This window comes from Pristiophorus japonicus, chromosome 14 (assembly GCF_044704955.1).
Source record: "Pristiophorus japonicus isolate sPriJap1 chromosome 14, sPriJap1.hap1, whole genome shotgun sequence".
NCBI classification, from domain to species: domain Eukaryota; kingdom Metazoa; phylum Chordata; class Chondrichthyes; family Pristiophoridae; genus Pristiophorus; species Pristiophorus japonicus.
Window position 1 is genome coordinate 67,639,081 of NC_091990.1, and position 26,555 is coordinate 67,665,635.

General features: G+C 49.1%; 1 protein-coding gene across 3 annotated transcripts in view; it reads right to left on the reverse strand.

The window, feature by feature from the left end:
- Positions 1 to 3,571: 3,571 nt before the first annotated feature.
- tinagl1 (tubulointerstitial nephritis antigen-like 1) overlaps positions 3,572 to 26,555 on the reverse strand; it is an 80,772-nt gene continuing 57,788 nt past the window's right edge. For all 3 annotated transcript variants that reach the window (XM_070899282.1, XM_070899280.1, XM_070899283.1), the window contains exons 8-12: positions 23,446 to 23,623; positions 22,544 to 22,589; positions 15,283 to 15,406; positions 5,953 to 5,998; positions 3,572 to 5,557 (exon numbers count right to left, since the gene is read on the reverse strand). In XM_070899282.1, the coding sequence (XP_070755383.1) occupies positions 5,417 to 5,557; positions 5,953 to 5,998; positions 15,283 to 15,406; positions 22,544 to 22,589; positions 23,446 to 23,623 (535 nt within the window). In that variant the 3' untranslated portion in view covers positions 3,572 to 5,416. The remainder of the gene's footprint in view (positions 5,558 to 5,952; positions 5,999 to 15,282; positions 15,407 to 22,543; positions 22,590 to 23,445; positions 23,624 to 26,555) is intronic.

The window sequence follows — 26,555 nt, forward strand, 5'->3', positions numbered from 1 at the left end:
ATCACCTCACACTTCCCTGAATTAAATTCCATTTACCACTGCTCTGCCCACCTGACCAGTAGATTGATATTCTCCTGCAGCCCATGACTTTCCTCATCATTATCAACCACACAGCCAATTTTAGTGTCGTCTGCAAATTTCTTAATCATACTCCCTATGTTCAAATCTAAATCGTTGATATATACCACAAAAAGCAAGGGACCCAGTACTGAACCCCGCAGAACCCCACTGGAAATATCTTTTCAGTCACAAAAACATCCATCAATCATTACCCTTTGCTTCTTATCTCCAAGCCAATTTTGGATCCAACTTACCACTTTGCCCTGGATCTCATGGGCTTTAATCTTCATGACCAGTCTACCATGTGGGACCTTATCAAAAGCTTTGCTAAAATCCATATACACTACATCATACGCACTACCCTCATCGACCCTCTTGGTTACCTCCTCAAAAAATTCAATCAGGTTCGTCAAATACGATCTTCCCTTAACAAATCCGTGCTGACTGTCCCTAATTAATCCTTGCCTTTCCAAATGCAGATTTATCCTGTCTTTCAGGATTTTCCAATAATTTTCCCACCATTGAGGTTAGTCTGGCAGGCCTGTAATTACTCGGCCTATCCCTTTTTCCCTTCTTAAACAAGGGTACTACATTAGCAGTCCTCCAATCCTCCGGCACCATGCCCAGATCCAAGGAGGACTGGAAAATGATGGTCAAGGCCTCTGCTATTTCCTCTCTTACTTCGCTCAACAGCCTGGGATGCATTTCATCCGGGCCTGGGGACTTTTCTACTTTCAAAGCAGCATGGGTACACAGTTGGCTAAGGGATAGAAAGCAGAGAGTAGTGGTGAATGGCTGTTTTTCAGACTGGAGAAAGGAGTACAATTGTGCTTCACAAGGTTCAATATTAGGTCCACTGCTGTTTTTGATATACATGATATGCATGACTTGGACTTGGGGGTACAGAGCACAATTTCAACATTTTCAGATGACATGAAACTTGTAAGTGTCGTAAACAGTGAGGAGGATAGTGATAGGCTTCAGGAGGGCAAAGACAGACTGGTGGAATGGGCGGACGAAATTTAACACTGAGAAGTGCGAAGGGGTACACTTTGGTAGGAAGAATTAGGAGAGGCAATATGAACTAAATGATATATTTAAAGGTGGTGCAAAAACAGAGACCCGCGGGTGTTGGTTCACAAATCTCTGAAGGTGGCAGGGCAGGTTAACAAAGCAGTTAATAAAGCGTATGTGATCCTGGGCTTTATAAATAGGGGCACAGAGTTCAAAAGCCAGGAAGTTATGCTAAACCTGTATAAAACACTGGTTCGGCCCCAATTCTGGGCATCACATTTTAGGAAGGATGTGAAGGGAGTGTGCAGAAAAGATTTACTAGAATTCCAGGGATGAGGGACTTCAGTTATGTGGATAGACTGAAGAAGCTGGGATTGTTCTCCTTGGAGCAGATAATGCTAAGAGATTTGATACTATTCTATGATTCTATGTGGTGTATGTGGACTTTCGATAGGCGTGTACCACATAATAAATACGTCGGCAAAATTGAAGCCCACAGGATCAAAGGGGCAGTGTGGATACGGAATTGGCTGAGGGACAGAAAGCAGAAAGTAGTGATGAACGGTTGTTTCTCAGACTGGAGGTGAGTATACAGCGGGGTCCCGAGGAGTCGGAACTAGGAACACTGCTCTTTTTGATATATATTAATGACCTGGACTTGGGTATACAGGACACAATATCAAAGTTTGCACATAACACAAAACTTGGAAATCTAGTAAAGGTCGAGAGGCTAGTAACAGACTTCTGGAGGACAGAGACAGATGAAATGGGCAGACGCAGGGTAGATGACATTTAATGTAGAGCAGTGTGAGGTGATACATTTTGGTAGGAAGAATGAGGGAGAGGCAATATCAACTAAATGGTACAATTTTACAGGGGGTGCAGAAACAGAGAGCTGGGGGTGTCTGTACACAAATCTTTGATGGTGGCAGGACCAGTTGAGCAAGCTGTTAAAACACACATGATCCTGGGTTATATAAATAACGGCAGAGTACAAAAACAAGGAAGTTACGCTAAACCTTTATAAAATACTGATTAGGCCTCAGCTGGAGTAATCGGTTCAATTCTGGGCGCCACACTTTAGGAAGGATGTCAAGGCCTTGGAGAGGGTCCAGAAGAGCTTGTCTAAAATAGTCCCAGGGATGTGGGACTTCAGTTACGTGGATAGACTGGAGAAGCTGGGATTGTTTTCTTTGGAGCAGAGAAAGTTAAGAGGAGATTTGATCAAGTTGTTCAAAATCATAAACGGTTTTGATAAAGTAAATAAGGAGAAACGGTTTCCAGTGGCAGATGGGTTGGTAGCAGAGGACACAGATTTAAGGTAACTGGGTAAAGAACCAGAGGTGACATGAGAAAAATAATTACGTAGCTAGTTGTCGTGATCTGGAATGCACCGGGAAAGGGTGGTGGAGGCAGATTCAGTACTAACATACAGAAGGGAATTGGGTAAATGATTGAAGTGGAAATCGTTACAGGACTATGGCGGATGAATAGGGGAGTAGGATTAATTGAATAGCTCTTTCAAAGAGTCGGTCCAGGCATAATGGGCCGAATGACTTCCTCCGGTGCTGTATGAGTCTATGATTCTGTGGGCTGAGGCGGAGCGGGGGGAGGCGGGCTATTGTTGGGACAAAATCTCGCCTATCTGTGAAGATCCTACACAGAATTAATTTGGGCAGCTGCTAATTTTCCTCTAATTGGGCATCAACACTAATTGGCACTCTTGCCCAGAGAGGCCACAGGATGCTGGGGAAAGGTCCCACCCTGAGGCACATTCATGTGGTAGAGGGAGCTTACCCTGGGATCCTACTGTGCAATACCTCGGCACTGACACTGGGTGCCGGAGACGAGAGGTGTTCCACTAACACTACTCTCACCTTGATCAGCACCAACATTGACCCAAAAGAGAGACATAATTAAAACTCTGAGGGCCCAGAGTTGGAAACGGCCCGAGGACATGTCAACCTGCTGAGTATCCTGGAGTATTGTGTCAACCAGAATGTGTCGATTCCTTGGCTGTCACATGAAAAAGATATCTATGGCAACCCATCACACCTTAGTCGTGCTGGGACTGGTAATATTGAATGAAAGGCATGCTGGGATCAATGCCCGTGGGAGACTATGCGACCAGGAAGGGCCTCGTTCTGCTCACAGTGCTAGAGATGGCGAGTTATCCGGAGAGGAGAGCCCTGCCCTGTTAACACCAGACTCCTGAGTGTGGCAGTGGAACCAAGACATGCCCAGACTGCAGGAGGCCTTGCCATAGAGGTTGACCGTGGACCTATAGGGAGTCACCTTTTCACCGGGCCAAGGCTTTGTCCTGTGGACTATGAGTTGCTCTCTGCTCCTGAGTCATATTCTCTTAACCTAAAGTCCCACCGGTGTGCCTGCCCCACACCTCTGCATCCCTCACATCTCAACCTTCCATCACCAGAGCCACACGGTACTCGCATCCATCCACTTACACCCACCGCACACACAAGGAAAGCAGCCGCCATTTTAAGTACATTTTTATTTTGACAGTTATAATAGAAATTGATGTCTTCTTTCAGTAATATCAAAGTTTGTGGGAAAAATATATATATCTGATAGTTCAGAAACCGAGCAAAAATGAACAAGATAAGGTGGACATACCCTGGGAACAGTCAGAGTTCAAAGCTCACTCCCTCTCTAATCCGGAATTTGAACCATAATCTGTCACAAATAGCATTGATTTCTCATAGAAGCACACAGCACAGAGGGAGACCATTCGGCCCATCGTTCCTGTGCTCTTTGGTCGAGCTATCCAAACAGTCCCACTCTCCTCCTCTTTCCCCATCGCCCGGTAATTTTTTTCTTTTTAAGTATTTATCCAATTTCCCTTTGAAAGATATTATTGAATCTGCTCCCACCGTCCTTTCAGGCAGCGCATTCCCAATCACAACAACTCGCTGCGTAAAAACATTCTAATCTCCCCTCTGGCTCTGGCTCTTTTGCCAATTTTCCTAAATCTGTGTCCCTCTGGTCACCGATCCTCCTGCCACTGAAAACAGTTTCTCCTTCTTTACTCGATCAAAACCCCTCATGATTTTAAACACCTCTATCAAACCTCCTCTTAACCTCCTCTTAACCTTCTCTGCTCCAAGGAGAACAACCCCAGCTTCTCCAGTCTATCCATGTAACTGACGTCCCTCATCCCCAGGACTATTCTGGTCAATCTCCGCTTCAGCTTGAATCTGAGGCTACATGGTGCTGTTACCCAGTCTGAGGAGAGTGCACAGGAACAGGAGGAGGCCATTCGGCCCCTCGAGCCTGCTCCGCCATTCGATTAGATCATGGCTGATCTGCCCCTCAACTACATTTCCCCGCCTTTGTTCCACATCCCTTGATATCCTTACCCAACAAAAATCTATTGACCTCAGTCGTGAACGTTTCATTGACCCCAGCATCCACAGCCTTTCTGAGGGAGCAGGTTGCTGATTTCTGTTGCCCCTTTGGGTGAAAAAGTGTTTCTTGACATTGGCTTTGAATGGCCTGGCTCTGATTTTAAAATTGTGCATTAAGCAGTGAATGGAATTGTGGACGCTGTCGTTTTTCACCCATGCCTGATGTGTAAATCACAGCTTTTCCTGAAACAGTAAAATATTCATAAATCATGTATGCACATGTGTAAGGTGCAGTTAGCTTTAGGGCCCATTTCTCAGACACCAAAAGTACAGTAATTGTTCACAAGTGTGAAAACAGTGCAAATTCCGGATTTTAATCTGAAACCCCGCCCCCAGGAGTGGGATTCCCATGGGAGGGAATGATCATTCAGACACCCTCGCTCTTCCCAGCATTCCCTGTGGCTTTGTGTCACAGCTTCCATTGCACTGTGCCCCACCCCTAACCCAGTTCACCAATGAGAATCTCCCATTGTTAACGGGAAGCTCTATACACGTGACACTTCCATTTCTATAGATTGTGGGGCATGAATGACTGACAGAACTTCCACTCTTAGATTGGTGCGCTGTTGGTCAGTTGCCAGGGTTACCGGGGACACTCTGTCACAGCCCTGTCACACTAGCTGAGTGCGACACCCTTTGATTCACATCTTGTTGTTCACTATCGCTGTGTTGAGGGGTTCCCTGGAGTGTGTCCATGAAGAAGTGATGATCTCCTCTCACAAGGAGTGAAGTTGTCTGGCTGACACCGGGGCTATATCCTGACGCATGAGGTCAGGCATCAGCGGTGCTGATGAAGATCCGTTTAACACTGTTTCTTTGTTGAATACTGAGAGCTGTGCAGACTGAGGAAAAGGGGGTAACTTGCTGAAGGTGGCTCTCACTGGCGCCTTTGGGCCATAGCCAGGTCGCTGGACACCTCACTTGTGACGCATATCCTCCATGGTCACCCGTCCCCAGCTGCTAAGGATGAAGGTTTCAATGTCGCACTCGTTCTCGCCACGAGCGATCTTGAAGTATCCGTTCTCTCCCCAGTTCCTCCCCCAGGAGTTGGCGGCAATCTGGAAGAGGTGAGGGAAGAAATAAATTACCGATGAATGTTCCACAATCACAACTGGTGGCAGCTCCTCACACATTCCAGAGACACCACCCCACACCCTGCAAAGTGTCCTTTCCTCCCTCATGTTTGGGAATGTCCAAAGGAGGCCTGGTGTGGTACTGAATGGAGCAGGCCAGGTAAGCCGATGGGTTTATTTGCTCTGTGCTGTGTTGGATGTTCGACAGCAGTGGTGGGGGAGCTGCAACTGGCCTCAGTATCCCTGGGTGTGGGATTGACCAGAGGGAGTGGTACTCTGTATCTGACCATTCTGCACCATTCCCCAGCACATTCTCACATCCTCAATAGCATAAACACAAAAAACTGTGTGCGTGTGTTGTGGTTGTAGTTTGGACATACCCAGTATTGGCGAAGCTGTCCATCATATCCGTGCTCTTCACCCCATCTACAAACAACCAAACACAAAGAGTCTTTTGATTAGAATACAGTTTAAAGTCCCGAGTTATTAATCAGAAAAAACATTCCTTTCAAAGTTTATTGGCTCTGGAACATTGCCTGAGGTCAGAAGGCCAGCACGTGTGAGGCGAGCGAGCTGGTGCTCTATGTGTTGGGTGATGGGTTGGGTCAGAGTGGGCTCCGTCCCCAGACCAAATGAGCTGGTGAGCGGGGCCGGTTTTGAGGGACTGCAGGGCACCTGGGCTGGGGAGGGCGGAGCAATTGGGTGGATCTAACTCCCGGGAGGGAGACTGCTGGGGGGGTGGGATCAGTGGGCGAGGGCGGGGGATGGGCGGGAGACAGCAACCTTCCCACCCGGGAGTCTCCATGAGGGTCCGCGGTTGAGTTTAACGACTGGGCTTCATTCATTTCCCACGAATCAACGGCCTGCCCGAAACAGGAAGAAATAGGCAGCTGGCAGGTCATGGGCAGGTCAAAGCCGTGGGTCCCACAAGTAAGTCGTGTGTGGGGGGGGGGCGTTTGGCCCCTTTCCCCGGGGGGGGGGGGGGTCGGGGCTGTGTCACGGGCGGGTCCCACAGCGGACTCTTGGTCAGCACAGTCCCAGACTTTCCTTGTGGATCCGCTGAGGAGAGGTTCAGATTTCCGTCGAGAGCCCCCCCACCCCCCTGGGACTCAGGAGGCCGGTAAAACACCATTATAGCCATTATAGGACCCCAATTAACATACATTAATCAGGCTCCTGCCCGAGTCAGGCAGGCTCCTTGGCCAAGTTAAGATGGTGGCGGGCAGGAATCGAATCTATACACGGCTATTTGAACTGCACACTCGCCCTGTTCCTGCGGCATGGGGCGGGTTAATATTCCCCCTTTACTGTCTGCCTCACACTTGGAGGTGGTGGAGAGGTGAAGTCTCCAAGGGAGAGTCAGGGCAGGCGCGGAGAGTTGGGAAAGGTGTTGTACTGAATTGTACTTGAAATGAAAAGCAAGGAAATGTATCGAACGGAACTGCCGTCAGCACCCAAATGTAGTGTATGGGATTGCTGACCGCAGCTAAATGTACTGAACTGCTTTTGAATGTACTGTACAAATTTTTATATGAATAAAGTATATTTTGAAATTAAAAAAAAGGTGTTGAATAATTTCCCCATCCAGCTCGGTCCCAAATCAAAAGCTGATGATGGGGGAGGGGGGGATTTGACTCCCATCGTTGGCACAATCCCAGCTACCCTCAATCCAACTCTCTCACAAGGTGGGCACGGGTATGAGTTTCTCCTAGAGGATTGGGACTCAGGTAGATGGAAGTTTACACACTCAAGTCCTTGCTCCTTCTGCTCCCCCGAACGATTGAAGAATATCCTTGTGTTCTTGGAAAGAAACATTTTATTGAGATATCGAAGGACTGCGCAGCGTAGGGTGTGGACCCAATCGCACCCCCCCTCCCCGCAGCATTATGTCCTTGGCTCTGTGTCTAGTTTCTCTGTGACTTCACAGAAAGGCTGGCCTTGACCTTCCTGTGAGCGCAAATCTCACCTGACCTGCTGCCTGGGGACAACAGCTGGAAGAGGCCTCCGCCCAGCCTGAGGTCACTGTGCAGATTCCATCCAGGAATACCAAACAAAACAGGGACAAGTCAACACTGCGAGTACTTCCGGCACATATCTAGGCAGGATTCCACCTCAACACGGATTAACCCGCCGATCAGAGGGCAGCCAAACAATGATTCACCTATTGTCACGGACTTTCCCCGCACTGCCGAAAGCATGCTCCACATATTTATCAAATTCCACGTTAGAATAAGAACAAACATTCTATTCTTGTCGCTTCTCTTCAAATACACAGCAACTCTGGACCAGGACACTCCGGTGTGTGGGGGAAATCATCCAGCCCACGATACTCACAAACTGTCCAGTCTGCTTCCTCAAAGTGTGCGCAGTTAATGGGCCAGAGGAGCAGAGCGAGCCCAGGCACCTGAATCAATGCCACCCACACCGGGATCCCAATCTGTGTCAGTGATGACACCCACACCGGGATCTCAATCTGTCCCAGTGATTACACCCACACTGGGATCTCAATCTGTGTCAGTGATTACACCCACACCGGGATCTCAATCTGTCCCAGTGATTACACCCACACCGGGATCTCAATCTGTGTCAGTGATTACACCCACACCGGGATCTCAATCTGTGTCAGTGATTACACCCACACCGGGATCTCAATCTGTGTCAGTGATTACACCCACACCGGGATCTCAATCTGTCCCAGTGATTACACCCACACCGGGATCTCAATCTGTGTCAGTGATTACACCCACACCGGGATCTCAATCTGTGTCAGTGATTACACCCACACCGGGATCTCAATCTATCCCAGTGATTACACCCACACCGGGATCTCAATCTGTGTCAGTGATTACACCTACACCGGGATCTCAATCTGTCCCAGTGATTACACCCACACCGGGATCTCAATCTGTGTCAGTGATTACACCCACACCGGGATCTCAATCTGTGTCAGTGATTACACCCACACCGGGATCTCAATCTGTGTCAGTGATTACACCCACACCGGGATCTCAATCTGTGTCAGTGATTACACCCACACCGGGATCTCAATCTGTGTCAGTGATTACACCCACACCGGGATCTCAATCTGTCCCAGTGATTACACCCACACCAGGATCTCAATCTGTCCCAGGTTTCAAACGGCCACACAAGGCTCGAATTCCAGAGGTGAGGTGAGAGTGTCTGCCCTCGTCATCAAGGCAGCATTTGACCGAGTGTGGCAACAGGGAGCCCTAGTAAAACTGAGGTCCATGGGGATGAGGGGAAAAACTCTCCACTGGCTGGAGTCATACGCAGCACAAAGAAAGATGGTTGTGGTGGTTGGGGGTGAATCATCTCAGCCTCAGGGCTTCGCTGCAGGAGTCCCTCAGGGCTGTGTCCTCGGCCCAAGCATCTTCAACTGCTTCATCAATGACCTTCCCTCCACCATAAGATCAGAAGTGGCGATGTTCGCTGATGATTGCAGTGTTCGGCTTCAATTGCATTTCTTCAGATAATGGAACAGTCCATGCCCACATGCAGCAAGACCTGGACAACATTCAGGCTTGAGCTGATAAGTGGCAATTAACATTCGTGCTACACAAGTGCCAGGCAATGACCATCTCCAACAAGCGAGAGTCTAACCACCAGCCCCTTGACCTTCAATGGCATTACCATCGCTGAATCCCCTACATCCTGGGGGTCATCATTTACCAGACATCTAACTGGACCAGCCACATAAATCATCATCATCATAGACAATCCCTCGAAATCCCTCGAAGACTTGCTTCCACTCAAAGCAATTTCTCAGGTGACTGTACAATTCAATACGGGAATTACAGTCTCTGTCACAGATGGGACAGACAGTGGTTGAGGGTAAGGGAGGGTGGGACTGGTTTGCCGCATGCTCCTTCCGCTGTCTGCGTTTGCTTTCTGCATGCTCTCGGTGACGAGACTCAAGGTGCTCAGCGTCCTACCGATGCTCTTCCTCCATTTAGGACAGTCTTGGGCAAGGGATTCCCAGGTGTCGGTGGGGATGTTGCACTTTATCAAGGAGGCTTTGAGGGTGTCCTTGTAACGTTTCCTCTGCCCACCTCAGACTCGCTTGCTGTGTAGGTCTTCCGAGTAGAGCGCTTGCTTTGGGAGTCTTGCGTCGGGCATGTGGACGATGTGGCCTGTCCAATGGTCGAGTATGGTCAGTGCTTCGATGTTGGGGATGTTGGCCTGATCGAGGACACGAACGCTGGTGTGTCAATCCTCCCAGTGGATTTGCAGGATCTTGCGGAGGCAGCATTGGTCGTACTTCTGCAGAGCTTTGAGGTGTCTACTGTATATGGTCCACGTCTCTGAGCCATATAGGAGGGTGGGTATCACTACTGTCCTGTAGACTATATTTGAGGTCCTGGTCTTCAAACACTCTCTTCCTGAGGCAATCGAAGGCTGCACTGTGGCACTGGAGCCAGTGTTGGACCTTGTCGTCAATGTCTGCCCTTGCTGATAGTAGGCTCCCGAGGAATGGAAAAAGGTCTACATTGTCCAGGGCCGTGCCGTAGATTTTGATGACCAGGGGGCAGTGCTGTGTAGAGGGGTCAGGTTGGTGGAGGACCTTTGTCTTACAGATGTTTCGTTTAAGGCCCATGCTTTCGTATGCCTCGGTGAAGATGCTGATGATGGTTTGGAGTTCGGCCTCTGAATGTGCGCAGACGCAAGCGTCGTCCACGTACTGTAGTTCGATGACAGAGGATGGGCGATCTTGGATCTAGCCTGGATGCGACGAAGGTTGAACAGGTTCCCATTGGTTCTACAGTTTAGTTCCACTCCAGCGGGGAGTTTGTTGAGAGTGAAATGGAGCATAGTGGCGAGGAAGATCGACAAGTGCGTGGTGCGACGACACAGCCCTGCTTGACCACATAAATACTGTGGGTACAAGAGCAGGTCAGAGGCTGGGTATTCTGTGGCGAGTGTCTCACCTCCTGACTCCCAAAAGCCTTTCCACCATCTACAAGGCACAAGTCAGGAGTGTGATGGAATACTCTCCACTTGCCTGGATGAGTGCAGTTCCAACAACACTCAAGAAGCTCGACACCATCCAGGACAAAGCAGCCCGCTTGATTGACACCCCATCCACCACCTCAAACATTCACTCCCTCCACCACCGGCACACCGTGGCTGCAGTGTGTACCTTCTACAGGATGCACTGCAGCAACTCGCCAAGGCTTCTTCGGCAGCATCCGGCATGCTTATAAAGATCATTCTATAAAATACCCATGACCTGGGCTTACTTTGGGGCATTTTAATATTGGTATAGTGAAATAGTTATTCTGCAGACAGTGCAATTGCTGCTCACAGTGAAGTTTGAACACAAATGCAGTGTTTAGTACACAAGCAGCAGTGACATGGGGTCAGGAATGAATGCAAAGGAGAGAGATTTTCCTGAAATGCAGAGTGAAAGTATGGCAGGGCACCAAGCTGCCACCCCTGAGCCTGATTTAGATATGTCCATGTGTCTGGAACGGTTCTGGCTGGGACCTAAGGTTACAGTCCCAGACGGGTTGCCCAGCAAGGCTGCGGAAGGAACTACGGGAGAGACTCAGGCAGAGGAGGAGGCCTGGCTTTGGAAGGGAGTAGGGCGGCTGCTCACCGAGCAGAGGAAGGGGTTGCCAGGGCAGTCAATGAGCTGCAACATCCCTCGCACCGACATGCCATGCTGGAAGGTTAACCATTTTACCGGATCTGGCAAGGCACGAGGATACACCAACCAACAATGCCCAGCACTGAGCTACCCACCACTCCCAGGGACCTCCCCCACACGGTGATAACACGCTGCATTGGGTTACCAGCAATGCCCAGGGGACAGGGTGGTCCCCTTCACACCCACAGCCATCACCCCATTTCCTTCTCTCACAGCTCGTTAACCTTCACCTCATGGAAAGACTCTTATGGCGTATAATTGCTTGGTGTCTTGCCTCTCATCTGCTACAGCTTACCCTTGCCCTGAAGGAGGTGGTGTTAGAGATTGTGCATGCACTGGTTGTCATCTTCCAAACTTTCATAGATTCTAGAGCGGTCCCCACGGATTGGAAGGTAGCTAATGTAACCCAACTATTTAAGAAAGGAGGGAGGGAGAAAACTGGGGGAACTACAGACCAGTTAGCTTGACATCAGCAGTAGGGAAAATGTTAGAACCTACTATTAAGGACGTGGTTACAGGGCACTTAGAAAATATTGATTTATGAAAGGGAAATCATGTTTGCAAATCTGTTAGAGTTTTTTGAGGTTGTAACTAGCAGGATAGATAAGGGGGGAACCAGTGGATGTGGTGTATTTGGATTTTCAGAAGCCATTTGATAAGGTGCCACACTAGAAGTTATTAAAGAAAATTAGGGTTCCTGAGATTGGGGGTAATATACCAGCTTGAATTGAGGATTGGTTAATGGACAGAAAACTGAGAGTAGGAATAAACGGGTCATTTTTGGGTTGGCAAATTGTAACTAGTGGGGTGCCGCAAGGATGTAAGTTGTGGAGAGGATACAATGGGAATATAGACAGGCTCAGTGAGTGGGCAAAAACATAGCAAATGGATTATAATGTGGAGAAATATGAAGTTATCCACTTTGCTGGAAAAATAGAAAAACAGAGTATTTTTTAAACGGTGAGAGATTGGGAAATGTTGGTGTTCAGAGGGACCTGGGTGTCCTTGTACACCAATCACTGAAAGTTAACATGCAGATACAGCAAGCAATTAAGAAAGCAAAGGGAATGTTGGCCTTTATTACACGCGGATTTTGAGTATAAGAGTAAAGGGGTCTGAAATTGCCCCTCTCAAGGCCTGTTACCCGCAGATCGACAGCCACGCTGCAGAGTGCAGTAACCGCCCACTTTTGCTGGAATGGCTGCTGATAGCCCAATCGCCCTCCCGAGGTTTCTCGGCGGTGCCCCAACCCCCCCCCCCCACCGCTCCGCTGCTGCCGATCCGTGGTAAGCGCGTCATCACCGTGCACACCGCTGATCTACCCTCCCCCCCGACGGCGACATTCTTCTCAAATCTTCAGCCTTCTGCAGCGGCTGTGCGGCTTCCCTTAAAGGGGAGGGCGCGCTGTCGCTGCCGCCATGTTTGTTTTTGTCGGCCGACTGCCAGGTCGGCCCGACAGCTATGCCTCCGGGTTCGGCCGGACTGTCAACAGGCAGCCTGGATTCCCGTCTTGGGCCCGGCCAAAACCCTCCCTGGTGGCCCGAAGGTTAAAAAGCGTGGAGGCTCTCCCCTTTTAAGTGAAGGGGAGAGCCGTGGTGACGTGGCGGCGTGATGATGTCATCGCGGTGGTGCCTCCGCAACGCCCCTCAAGTGCAGGCACAGCCCCCATTATGATCGAGTTCCGGATCAAAACGGAAAAAAAAGCAGAATTTCCTGAAAGTCGACCTGAACCGCAGCTGCGGTAAAAAACATCGAGACAGGGTGGGGACGCACTGTTTGGGGCGGGGGAGCAATTTGTACTCCAAGATGTATTACTGTAAATATATAGGTCCCTGGTGAGACCACACCTGGAGTACTGTGCACAGTTTGGGTCTCCTTACCTAAGGAAGGATATACTTGCCATAGAGGGAGTGCAACGAAGGTTCACCAGACTGATTCCTGGGATGGGGGGATTGTCCTATGAGGAGAGATTGAGCAGACTAGGCCTATATTCTCTAGAGTTTAGAAGAATGAGAGGTGATCTCATTGAAACATACAAAATTCTTACAGGGTTTGACAGGGTAGATGCAGGGAGGATGTTTCCCCCGGGCTGGGGAGTCTGGAACCAGGGGTCATAGAATACGGGGTCGGCCATTTAGGACTGAGCTGAAGAGAAATTTCTTCACTCAGAGGGTGGTGAATCTTTGGAATTCTGTGCCCCAGAGGGCTGTGGAGGCTCAGTCGTTGAGTATATTCAAGACAGAGATCGATAGATTTTTGGATATTGAGGGAATCAAGGGATATGGGGACAGTGCAGGAAAGTGGATTGAGGTCGAAGATCAGCCGTGATCTCACTGAATGGTGGAGCAGGCTCGAGGGGCCGAATGGCGGCCTCCTGCTCCTAATTGTTATGTTCTTATGTAAGGGTCTGGCCTGAATTTGGAGCCAGGCCCCGCAGTGAATGTTCAGTGTGTGACCCATGTAACCCCCGCAGGCACTGTACGATGATGTACACAGTTTCTGTCGAATGGAATAATGTTATCACTTGCACACAGACAAAGCAGCTGACTGTTGCTGGACTCAGTCGTCTACTATACCAGCCGAAGGCAATTCTGTTCATGCTGAGAATATTTCATGAGTTGAGCGACACCCACATCCCATGAACGATTTTTTAAAAAGTTGACAGCATAGAGCAGGTACTGACAATGCAATAACCAAACTTCCATTGCAGGGGAAACTCTGGCATATTGCTCAATAGTTGCTACAGAGGAATCATACTCCCACTTTTACCGTCATTAGTTTATTTCGCTCATTTTCAGTCGTCTCCTTGTTTTCTATTGGAATTGTTTTATCTTTACACATTCCTGCCTGCTAACCCGTTAAGTTGTGGTCCCATCTCATTGGTGCCAGTAGCCCCCTGGTACCGCTCCAAATTGGTCACTGTCTGTGTGGAGCGTAGCCAGTGAGCAGCCAATGAGGGGCAGGCTGGCTGACCATCAGGCAGTGCAGGGTCACAGCAGGACCTGCTCCTGTCCTAACCCAGAATTGAGACATGCAACGCTGCCTTCCTTCTCGGAGCTGGGTTGGGAGATCATTCGGTGGCCTGGGAATGGAAGTTGCTAGGCCTCTCGCGTTTAATAGTTCATCCTGCAGCGAAGCATCGGGCCTGCTCCCAGCTCTCCGAATCCACAAAAAAACCCAAGGGACAAGCAAAGGCCAGCAGGCACCAGCCCACCTCTATTCAACAATTAAAGTCACCAACCCATCTCTCAATCCCTTCTGCCACCAAAATCTATCATACTGTCTCTGTAAACCATTTACACTCTCGGCTTCAACTGGCCACTCTGTCCTGAATTTACTACACCTCATGGGCTGCCCCGACCTGTGTGAGAACACCACCGCAGATTGGGGCTATAAATAGAGCTGGAGCGCTGGGCCCTGGAACATCGCGGGCGAAGGTGGGGTGAATGAGGGTACGGGGCCCAGAAGAGGCGAGGGCCCAGGGGCAGCACGGGCCAGCCCACACTGCGATATGTGTGCGCATTAGGTCCGTGCAGCAGAGCTGGTCTCCAGTCGTCCTGGTTAACCCTTGCCACTGGACAATGGCCTAGCTCTGTCAAACCCGTGTTGTGGCTGATGTGCAATGGTCACTCCACGTTAACAAAATCCACACACAGGCATCTTCCACCCTTCAATTGGAGTTCAGGACTGGAACATCGGGTCCTTCATTCAAACATCTGAACTCATGTGGAAGCAAGTTATCCTTATTTGAGGGGCCGCCTATGATAATGACACATCACTTAGAGGCTCGTAAACCCTGACTTTAACCGAACCGCATCCCTCCTTCCCCACCCCTGGGAGAATAGGGGAGGCTCATTCTGACGCCTGTTTCACATGTTACGCTTGGGGTGGGGTGTGACATGGGCCCCGCTCCCACTGGGAGGGTTAGGTTACAATTACCTGCCGTGTATTATATTGGGAGACTTTGGTGATTGTCTTCCATTCTCAGTCCTCTCGGATTGAACTTTATTTGAGCCAAGCCCCCACACCGATCATTCCTTACCCTGTGATTTTAACCGAGTGGGTTCCATGTCTGCGGAATCGCTCTGTTTTCCCCGCCATCACTGGAGTGTGTCTGTAAACTCCACTTCTGTACACAAAGAAATCTTCATGCACCTCCATCAGCGCTGTGAAAGGATGTAGGAGATGTGTCAGCATTCATTCTACAATCCCACCGTAATCCTTTTTAAAAATTAATTCACAAGATTTGGGCATCACCGGCAAGGCTGGCATTTATTGTCCATTCCTAACGGCCCTCGAGGAGGTGATGGTGAGCCGCCTTCTTCAATACAACTGAGTGCCTCCTTGGGCCATTTCAGAGGGTAGTTAAGGGTCAACCACCTGCTGTGGGTCTGGAGTCACGTATACGCCCGATCAGGTAGGGACGGCAGATTTCTTTCCCGAAAGGACGCCAGTGAACCAGATGGGTTTTTACGATAATCTGGTAGTTTCATGGTTAGCATTACTGATAACAGCTTTTTAATTCCAGCTTAATTTAATTAACTGAACTCACCGTCTCTGGATCATTAGTCCAGGCTTCTGGGTTACGAGACCAGTAACATAACCGCTATTCTACCGTACCTCATTATACTTCCGGGTCAAAGGCCATTGACCCACAGCACCCCTTTTATGGTAGGGAAGTGCAGTATCTGAATGAGATGCCAATCATTCTAGACAGCAGGGTTAATTGAGAGGTTAGGGATCCATCAACTTGATCGCTTGACATTGGCTTCATCACAAATTCATCCAGGGTCAAAGGTTACCAAGGAGGAAGTCGTTTCTGAGAGCTCATTGGTCTGTCCTGCTCCTCAGCAGTAATTCTCTCCGAATGGTCTGGTGGATGATCAATAGCTCAGACAATTCATCGAGGGGTGAATTCTTCTGTGCCATGGGATCTGTTACGCCCATCTGAGAGAGCAGACAGGCCTCGATTTAACATCTCAACCGAAAAGTGGCATCTCCAACAGTGCAGCACTGCCTCAGTACTGCACTGGAGTGTCAGCCTGAATTATGTACTCAGGTCTCTGGAGTGGAACTTGAACCCACAGATGGAGCACCGTGCAGATACACCCGGTCGAGACCAGACGGGTCCGTCCGTTCCAGAAAAGACTTCCTATTTGTGTCCCACACGCTCAAGGTCAGATCCACCGACGTCACGCCAGTGTTCTTCTCTGACCACTGCCTCCTACTGGCCGACTGCCTCCCACAGGAAGACCAGAAAGTTGGCGGGGTCTATGGAAGCTCAACGTGAAACTGTTGACCCCGGAAAACGTTGAGGAATTCAAGAGGGATTACAAAGGTTGGAGAACCGTAAAACCCCTCTGTGATTCCCCGATGCAATGGTGGGAAACAATCAAGACAAACATCAATAGGTTCTTCATCCTCAAAGGTGTTCAGGAGGCGAGAGGGAGACAGAGAGAATTGTCCCAACTCCAGAAGAGTATGCAAAACCTGCTCCTGCTGCAGTCGATGGGGGTCGATGTCGCGGAGGAACTTGAAGAGGTGAAGGGCCAGCAAGCCTTGCTCTTTGCCTCAGAGTCCTCCAAAATCGTCTTCCGCTCCAGAGTCCGCTCCGTGAGCAGGATGAGACATGTTCGCGTTTCTTCTTCCAAAAGGTACACAGGGGGAGCTCTGTGATCACCAGCCTAAAGGAAGAAGATGGTTTTGTGACGTCTTCGCAGCCTGACATGCAGAGGATCAGCAAATCTTTCTATGCCGGGCTGTACGACGTCAAGCCCACAGACCGCGCTGCCTCCCAGTCTTTCCTGTTGTCTATCTCAGAGGTCTTAGATGACAGCGAGCGAGAGAGTCTGGACCACCCGCTATCTCTGGACGAGCTGACAAAGACTGTCCGGTTCCTCGCGACGAGTAAAACTGCCGGAAGCGACGGCTTACCGGTCGAGTTGTATTCGGCTTTGTGGGACTGGATGGGCCCAGACCTGCTGGAAGTGTACGGGGGTATGCTTCTGGCCGGCAGCATGTCAGAATCAATGAGGAAAGGCATCATCACCCTCAGGGAAGGTGGCTCAACCGTGGCTATCAAGGGAAATCAGGGATAGTATTAAAGCCAAGGAAGTGGCATACAAATTGGCCAGAAATAGCAGCGAACCCGGGGACTGGGAGAAATTTAGAACTCAGCAGAGGAGGACAAAGGGTTTGGTTAGGGCAGGGAAAATAGAGTACGAGAGGAAGCTTGCAGGGAACATTAAGACGGGCTGCAAAAGCTTCTATCATATATGTAAAGAGAAAAAGGTTAGTAAAGAAAACGTAGGTTCCCCGCAGTCAGAATCAGGGGAAGTTATTACGGGGAACAAAGAAACGGCAGACCAATTGAACAAGTACTTTGGTTCGGTATTCACTAAGGAGGACACAAACAACCTTCCGGATATAAAAGGGGTCAGAGGATCGAGTAAGAAGGAGGAACTGACTGAGGGAAATCCTTATTAGTCGGGAAATTGTGTTGGGGAAATTAATGGGATTGAAGGCCGATAAATCCCCAGGGCCTGATGGACTGCATCCCAGAGTACTTAAGGAGGTAGCCTTGGAAATAGCGGATACATTGACAGTCATTTTCCAACATTCCATTGACTCTGGATCAGTTCCTATGGAGTGGAGGGTAGCCAATGTAACCCCACTTTTTAAAAAAGGAGGGAGAGAGAAAACGGGGAATTATAGACCAGTCAGCCTGACATCGGTAGTGGGTAAAATGATGGAATCAATTATTAAGGATGTCATCTCAGCGCATTTGGAAAGAGGTGACATGATAGGTCCAAGTAAGCATGGATTTGTGAAAGGGAAATCATGCTTGACAAATCTTCTGGAATTTTTTGAGGATGTTTCCAGTAGAGTGGACAAGGGAGAACCAGTTGATGTGGTGTATTTGGACTTTCAGAAGGCTTTCGACAAGGTCCCACACAAGAGATTAATGTGCAAAGTTAAAGCACATGGGATTGGGGGTAGTGTGCTGACATGGATTGAGAGCTGGTTGTCAGACAGGAAGCAAAGAGTAGGAGTAAATGAGTCCTTTTCAGAATGGCAGGCAGTGATTAGTGGGGTACCGCAAGGTTCTGTGCTGGGGCCCCAGCTGTTTACATTGTACATTAATGATTTAGACGAGGGGATTAAATGTAGTGTCTCCAAATTTGCGGATGATACTAAGTTGGGTGGCAGTGTGAGCTGCGAGGAGGATGCTATGAGGCTGCAGAGTGACTTGGATAGGTGAGTGGGCAAATGCATGGCAGATGAAGTATAATGTGGATAAATGTGAGGTTATCCACTTTGGTGGTAAAAACAGAGAGACAGACTATTATCTGAATGGTGGCAGATTAGGAAAAGGGGAGGTGCAACGAGACCTGGGTGTCATGGTACATCAATCATTGAAGGTTGGCATGCAGGTACAGCAGACGGTTAAGAAAGCAAATGGCATGTTGGCCTTCATAGCGAGGGGATTTGAGGACAGGGGCAGGGAGGTGTTACTACAGTTGTACAGGGCCTTGGTGAGGCCACACCTGGAGTATTGTGTACAGTTTTGGTCTCCTAACTTGAGGAAGGACATTCTTGCCATTGAGGGAGTGCAGCGAAGGTTCACCAGACTGATTTCCGGGATGGCGGGACTGACATATCAAGAAAGACTGGATCAACTGGGCTTGTATTCACTGGAGTTCAGAAGAATGAGAGGGGATTTCATAGAAACGTTTAAAATTCTGATGGGTTTAGACAGATTAGATGCAGGAAGAATGTTCCCATTGTTGGGGAAGTCCAGAACCAAGGGTCACAGTCTAAGGATAAGGGATAAGCAATTTAGGACCGAGATGAGGAGAAACTTCTTCACCCAGAGAGTGGTGAACCTGTGGAATTCTCTACCACAGGAAGTTGTTGAGGCCAATTCATTAAATATATTCAAAAAGGAGTTAGATGTAGTCCTTACTACTAGGGGGAATCAAGGGGTATGGCGAGAAAGCAGGAGTGGGGTACTGAAGTTGCATGTTCAGCCATGAACTCATTGAATGGAAGGGCCGAATGGCCTACTCCTGCACCTATTTTCTATGTTTCTATGTTTCTATCTACAAGCAGAAGGGGGAGAGGGAGGAAATCAAAAACTGGCGGCCCATTTCACTGCTCAATGTGGACTACAAGATCCTGTCAAAGGTCATCGCAAACAGGGTCACATCTGCTCTGGAGCTGGTGATCCACCCGGACCAGACCTGCGCTGTCCCTGGCAGGAAGATCTCTGATAGCCTCGCGCTACTCAGGGATATGATCGCCTACGTGCGGGACAGGAGGGTGGACACCTGTTTAATCAGCTTAGACCAGGAGAAGGCCTTTGACAGGATATCGCACACGTACCTAATGGACGTGCTCTCCAATTGGATCCAACTGCTCTACACAGACATCAGTAGCACAGTTCTAATCAATGGGTGGGAAACTGAAAGCTTTCCGATCAGGTCTGGAGTCAGGCAAGGCTGTCCCCTCTCCTCTGTCTTGTTTATGTGCTGTATCGAGCCCTTTGCCAAGGCCTTCAGGAAGGATGCGAGCATTAGAGGGGTGATGATCCCAGGCAGCGGAGGCGCTCAGGTCAAGACCTCCCTGTACATGGACGATGTCGCCATCTTTTGCTCGGATCCGCAGTCAATCCGCAGATTGCTCACAATCTGCGACCAGTTTGAACTGGCCTCGAGAGCGAAGTTCAATCGCAGCAAAAGCGAGGCCATGTTCTTTGGCAACTGGACCGACCGATCCTTTATTCCCTTCACCGTTAAGTCAGATTACCTGAAGGTGTTGGGAATATGGTTCGGAGCGGACAGGGCATGCGCCAAAAACTGGGAAGAGCGTATCGCCAAAGTGAAACAAAAACTGGGATGTGGAAGCTGCGCTCCCTCTCCATGGCAGGAAAGAACCTGGTCATCAGGAGTGAGGTGCTCTCGGGGTTGCTACACGTGGCACAGGTCTGGCCCATCTCACGCTCCTGCGCCGTGGCAGTCACACGGGCCACTTTGTCTGGAGGTCCAAAATGGACTGTGTCCGCAGAGACACGATGTACAAATCTCTGGACAGTGGAGGAAAGGATGTTCCGAACGTGGCCCTCATCCTGATGTCCACCTTTGTGTGCGGCTGCATCAAGCTGTGCACAGACCCCCGGTACGCAAACACCAAGTGTCACTATGTGCTGAGGTTCTACCTATCCCTGGTGTTGCAAAGGATGGGTCTGGCCATGCTGCCGCGAAACGGCCCCACCAGTTGCACCATGCCTGTCCACCTGTCCTTCGTGGACAAGTTTTTCAGAAAAAAACTCTTTGACCAGAAGGCCATAAAGCAGTGGTCCTGTAAGGTCCTGGACACCCTACGGAAGAAGGAGATGATGGATCCTGTTGGGTGGTTCCCCGAGCAGACTGTTGAACTCATTTGGCAGAACGTCTCATCGCCAGAGCTTTCACACAAGCACCAAGAAGTAGCTTGGTTGGCGGTGAGGAGGGCCCTACCCGTCAGATCCTTCATGCACAGCCGGGGTTTCAGAGACACGGCACTCCGCCCCTGAGTTGGCTGTGGTGCGGACGAGACTGTCATCCATCTCCTTTGGGATTGCCCCTTTGCAAGGCAGGTCTGGAAGGAGATGCAGTGGTTGCTGTCGAGGTTCATCCCAAGCAGCTCCGTAACACAGGACTCTGTGCTCTATGGGCTGTTCCCAGGGACACACACCGAAACAGACATCACCTGCTGCTGGAGGGCCATCAACTCGGTGAAAGACGCACTTTGGTCTTCCCGAAACTTGCTGGTCTTCCAGAGCAAGGAGATGTCCACGGCCGAGTGTTGAGACTGGCGCAATCCAAGGTCCAGGAGTACGCGCTGAGGGACGCACTAAAGGTTGGTGCAGTCGCCGCAAAGGCAACGGTAAACCCAGGGGATGGAATCAGACCTCCCTCGGGCTGTACTTGTTACTCTGCTTGTATACATAGAGCACCATGTAGTGAAAAACACCTGTGTTGTGCCATGTATAATGAAAGTCTCTGCACTGTTTAGTAACTTGTAAAGAAATGTAAATGTATCCCCATCCGTTCCGTGTACTGCTTTCATCTGCATAGTGCTACATGTAACGTGATTGGTGATCGGTATTGAAATGTATCCTGGAATCTAATGTAAACCTCTGTTCCCATCTGCTCCATGTAATACCCTTTGGCACAGTACCACATGTAACGTGATTTAAGGATTTTACTAAACTGTACATTGAAATGAAATGCACACTAGTGCATTGTATGGAACTGCTGTCAGCATCCAAACGAATTGTATGGAATTGCTGAACGCAAGGCACTGAACTATTTTCCAATGTATCGTGAAAATTTTATATGAATAAAGTATATTTTTGAAAAAAAATTTACTTGAACCCACAATCCTGAATCAGAGACATGACTTACAGTGAGGGGTGTGGGGTATATCAGAGTGTTACAGTGAGGGGTGTGGGGTACATCAGTGTTAAAGTGAGGGGTATGCGGTATATCCGTGTTACAATGAGGGGTGTGGGGTATATCAGTTTTACAATGAGGGGTGTGGGGTATATCAGTGTTACAGTGAGGGGTGTGGGGTATATCAGTGTTACAGTGAGGGGTGTGTGGTATATCAGTGTTATAGTGAGGGATGTGGGTTTATATCAGTGTTACAGTGAGGGGTGTGGGGTATATCAGTGTTACAGTGAGGGGTGTGACATATATCAGGGTTACATTGAGGGGTGTGGAGTACATCAGTTTTACAGTGAGGGATGTGGGGTATATCTGTGTTACAGTGAGGGGTGTGGGGTATCTCAGTGTTACAGTGAGGGGTGTGGGGTATATCAGTGTTACAGTGAGGGGTGTGGGGTATATCAGTGTTACAGTGAGGGGTGTGACATATATCAGGGTTACATTGAGGGGTGTGGAGTACATCAGTTTTACAGTGAGGGATGTGGGGTATATCTGTGTTACAGTGAGGGGTGTGGGGTATCTCAGTGTTACAGTGAGGGGTGTGGGGTATATCAGTGTTACAGTGAGGGGTGTGGGGTATCTCAGTGTTACAGTGAGGGGTGTGGGGTATATCAGAGTATTACAGTGAGGGGTGTGGGGTATCTCAGTGTTACAGTGAGGGGTGTGGGGTATATCAGAGTATTACAGTGAGGGGTGTGGGGTATATCAGTGTTACAGTGAGGGGTGTGGGTTGTATGATCTGTCCGCATTCCTTCTCCCCAACTAAAAGAATGAAGTGACTCCAAAGCTATTTGGTTGCTCTCTATCTCCTACCTTGTACAGGCCCATTCTCCATCAGTTCTTTCATTACTTCCTTCTCCTGTTGGATAAACGTTTGAAGAAAAATGTAATTACAAGAAGAACATGTCAACACACTGAATGCTCTCGAACCCATTGCCCCATCATCCATCGCCCTCTAACCCATCGCCCCCTAACCCATCGCCTTCACAGTTAGGCTAAACCCATGTCCTGATAGAGCACAGGGATAAGCAAATGTTTTAATCCTTAGCCTGTATCTGTGCCCCAGAGACATGGGAGGAGTTAGTGACCCCAATGGGAGGGGTTAGTGACCCTGATGGGGGAGGGTTACGGACCCCGAGGGGAGGGGTTAGTGACCCTGAGGGGACGGGTTAGTGACCCTGAGGGGAGTGGTTAGTGACCCTGAGGGGAGGGTTACGGACCCTGAGGGGAGGGATTATTGACCCTGAGGGGAGGGGTTAGTGACCCTGAGGGGAGGGATTACTGACCCTGACGGGAGGGTTATTGACCCCGAGGGCAGTGGTTAATGAACCTGAGGGGAAGGGTTAGTGACCCTGCTACTACACAATGGCCTGACTGGGAGACATTACTTGCACTGGCAGTGGGAGGGAGTCGGTCGGAGTGAGGCAAACTATTAATTTGTTGTTTTCAAGCTTTAATGGAAGAACTAAGCAGAACTGTACTGTACAATCAGTCAGTGGGTGACAGCGTCTACTCAATGGGTAAATGAACTGGTGTGAGTTGAGTTTAAGTGACTCGCTGGCTGGGTGCTTGGTGTCAGGTAGCACTTTTTTGCGTCAAGCTATAGAATTCGCATTGTCGTTCCACCTTCAGACGGAGCTTCGCCGATAGCGGAACCCTGGATCCCGAGCGCAGGAGCAGGACGGAGGGGAGTGGCTGAGCTCGGTGGTACTCACGTTGTTGGAGAGGCGGTAGGGGGGTGTGGACTGGTAGATCTGGTTGGTGTGGGTGTAGGGACTGGGGCAGGGCATCGTTGCCTGCCTCTTGCCGCGGCCAGCTGACCGAGTGGACATCATGCACTGGTTACTGGGCTGGTCTGAGCTGGAGAACGGGTAGCAGGTGTCCGACACCACCCTGGAACAGGGAACAGAAAGAGATGAGTCCAGCGCCTGTAAACAAGGAGTTCCCGATCAAGGGAACGATCCAGCACTATAATCAATTACTGACTGGCTTCACAGATCACTGCAAGGGCTAATTATTTCCTAATAACTCACAATCAAGGTCATTACTCCATCCTGGGAGTTTGGTTAATATTTTGGTCCACCCTGAGCTATAGTATGTCAGAATTTGTTTAAGGTGAGTTGATGCCTCTCAGTCACACCATGCAGCATACTGAATCCCCAAATCATCTTCTCAAATCAGAGGTTTATGACCTGCAAGGGGAGATTGGCAGCCATTTGCCCCTCTATGAATGCCAGCCGTGGTTCAGTAGGTAGCACTCTCTCCTCTGAGTCAGATGGTTGTAGGTATAATCCCCACCCCAGAAACGTGAGACCATAATCCAGGCTGACACTCCCACTGCCGAACTGAGGGAGTGCTTCACTGCTGGAGGAGCTGTACTTCAGTTGAGATGTTAAACCACGGCCTGTCTGCTCTGTCAGGCAGACATAAAAAATCCAATGGTATTAGAGCAGGAAGTTCTCCCTGGTGTCCTGGCCAATTCCTCAACCAACATCACCAAAACAAATTATCCTGTCATTATGACATTGGTGTGTGTGGGAGCTTGCTGTGCACAAATTGGCTGCTGCGTTTCCTACATTACAACAGTGACTACATTCAAAAAGTACTTTGTTGGCTGTAAAGCACTTTGGGATGTCCTGAGGACATGCAAGGCGCTGTAGAAAAGCAAGTTCTTTCCATCCTTTCTTCAGCACAACAACTTACATTTATACAGCTCATTTAATGTAGAAACACGGTCTACAGTACTACACAGAGGCAAACAAATTAGCACCACTCCACAAAGGGTGAGCAAAGGCTGAAGAGGTAGGTTTAAAAGAAAGTCTCCAAGGAGGGAAGAGAGGGAGAAGTAGAAAGGTTTAAGGAGGGAATTCCCAAGGTTAGGGTCATGGCATAAGAACATAAGAAATAGGAGCAGGAGTAGGCCATAAGGCCCCTCGAGCCTGCTCCGCCATTCAATACGATCAAGGCTGATCCGATCATGGACTCAGCTCCACTTCCCTGCCCGCTCCCATAACATCTTATCCCCTTATCGATTAAGAAACTGTCTATTTCTGTCTTAAATTTATTCAATGTCCCAGCTTCCACAGCTCTCTTAATTCCACAGTCCTACAACCCTCTGAGAGAAGAAATTTCTCCTCTTCTCAGTTTTAAATGGGTGGCCCCTTATTCTAAGATTATGCCCTCTAGTTCTAGTCTCCCCCATCAGTGGAAACATCATAGAAACATAGAAACATAGAAAATAGGTGCAGGAGTAGGCCATTCAGCCCTTCTAGCCTGCACCGCCATTCAATGAGTTCATGGCTGAACATGAAACTTCAGTACCTCCTTCCTGCTTTCTCGCCATACCCCTTGATCCCCCGAGTAGTAAGGACTTCATCTAACTCCCTTTTGAATATATTTCGTGTATTGGCCTCAACCACTTTCTGTGGCAGAGAATTCCACAGGTTCACCACTCTCTGGGTGAAGAAGTTTCTCCTCATCTCGGTCCTAAATGGCTTACCCCTTATCCTTAGACTGTGACCCCTGGTTCTGGACTTCCCCAACATTGGGAACATTCTTCCTGCATCTAACCTGTCTAAACCCGTCAGAATTTTAAACGTTTCTATGAGGTCCCCTCTCATTCTTCTGAACTCCAGTGAATACAAGCCCAGTTGATCCAGTCTTTCTTGATAGGTCAGTCCCACCATCCCGGGAATCAGTCTGGTGAATCTTCGCTGCACTCCCTCAATAGCCAGATTGTCCTTCCTCAAGTTAGGAGACCAAAACTGTACACAATACTCCAGGTGTGGCCTCACCAAGGCCCTGTACAACTGTAGCAACACCTCCCTGCCCCTGTACTCAAATCCCCTCGCTATGAAGGCCAACATGCCATTTGCTTTCTTAACCGCCTGCTGTACCTGCATGCCAACCTTCAATGACTGATGTACCATGACACCCAGGTCTCTTTGCACCTCCCCTTTTCCTAATCTGTCACCATTCAGATAATAGTCTGTCTCTCTGGTTTTACCACCAAAGTGGATAACCTCACATTTATCCACATTATACTTCATCTGCCATGCATTTGCCCACTCACCTAACCTATCCAAGTCATTCTGCAGCCTCAGAGCATCCTCCTCGCAGCTCACACTGCCACCCAACTTAGTGTCATCCACAAATTTGGAGATACTACATTTAATCCCCTCGTCTAAATCATGAATATACAATGTAAACAGCTGGGGCCCCAGCACAGAACCTTGCGGTACCCCACTAGTCACTGCCTGCATCCACCTTGTCAAGCCCCCTCATAATCTTATATGTTTCAATAAGATCATCTCTCATTCTTCTGAATTCCCATGAGAAGAGGCCCAACCTACTCAACCTTTCCTCACAAGTCAACCCCCTCATCCCCGGAATCAACCGAGTGAACCTTCTCTGATCTGCCTCCAGAGCAAGTATATCCTTTCGTAAATATGGAAACCAAAACAGCACACAGTATTCCAGGTGTGGCCTCACCAATACCCTGTATAACTGTAGCAAGACTTCCCTGCTATTATACTGCATCCCCTTTGCAATAATGGCCAAGATTCCATTGGCCTTCCTGATCACTTGCTGTACCTACATACTAACCTTTTGTGTTTCATGCACAAGTACCCCAGGTCTCGCTGTACTGCGGCACTTTGCAATCTTTCTCCATTTAAATAATAACTTGCTCTTTGATTTTGTTCTGCCAAAGTGCATGACCTCGCACTTTCCAACATTATACTCCTTCTGCCAAATTTTTGCCCACTCACTTAGCCTGTCTATGTCCTTTTGCAGGTTTTTTGTGTCCTCCTCACCCATTGCTTTT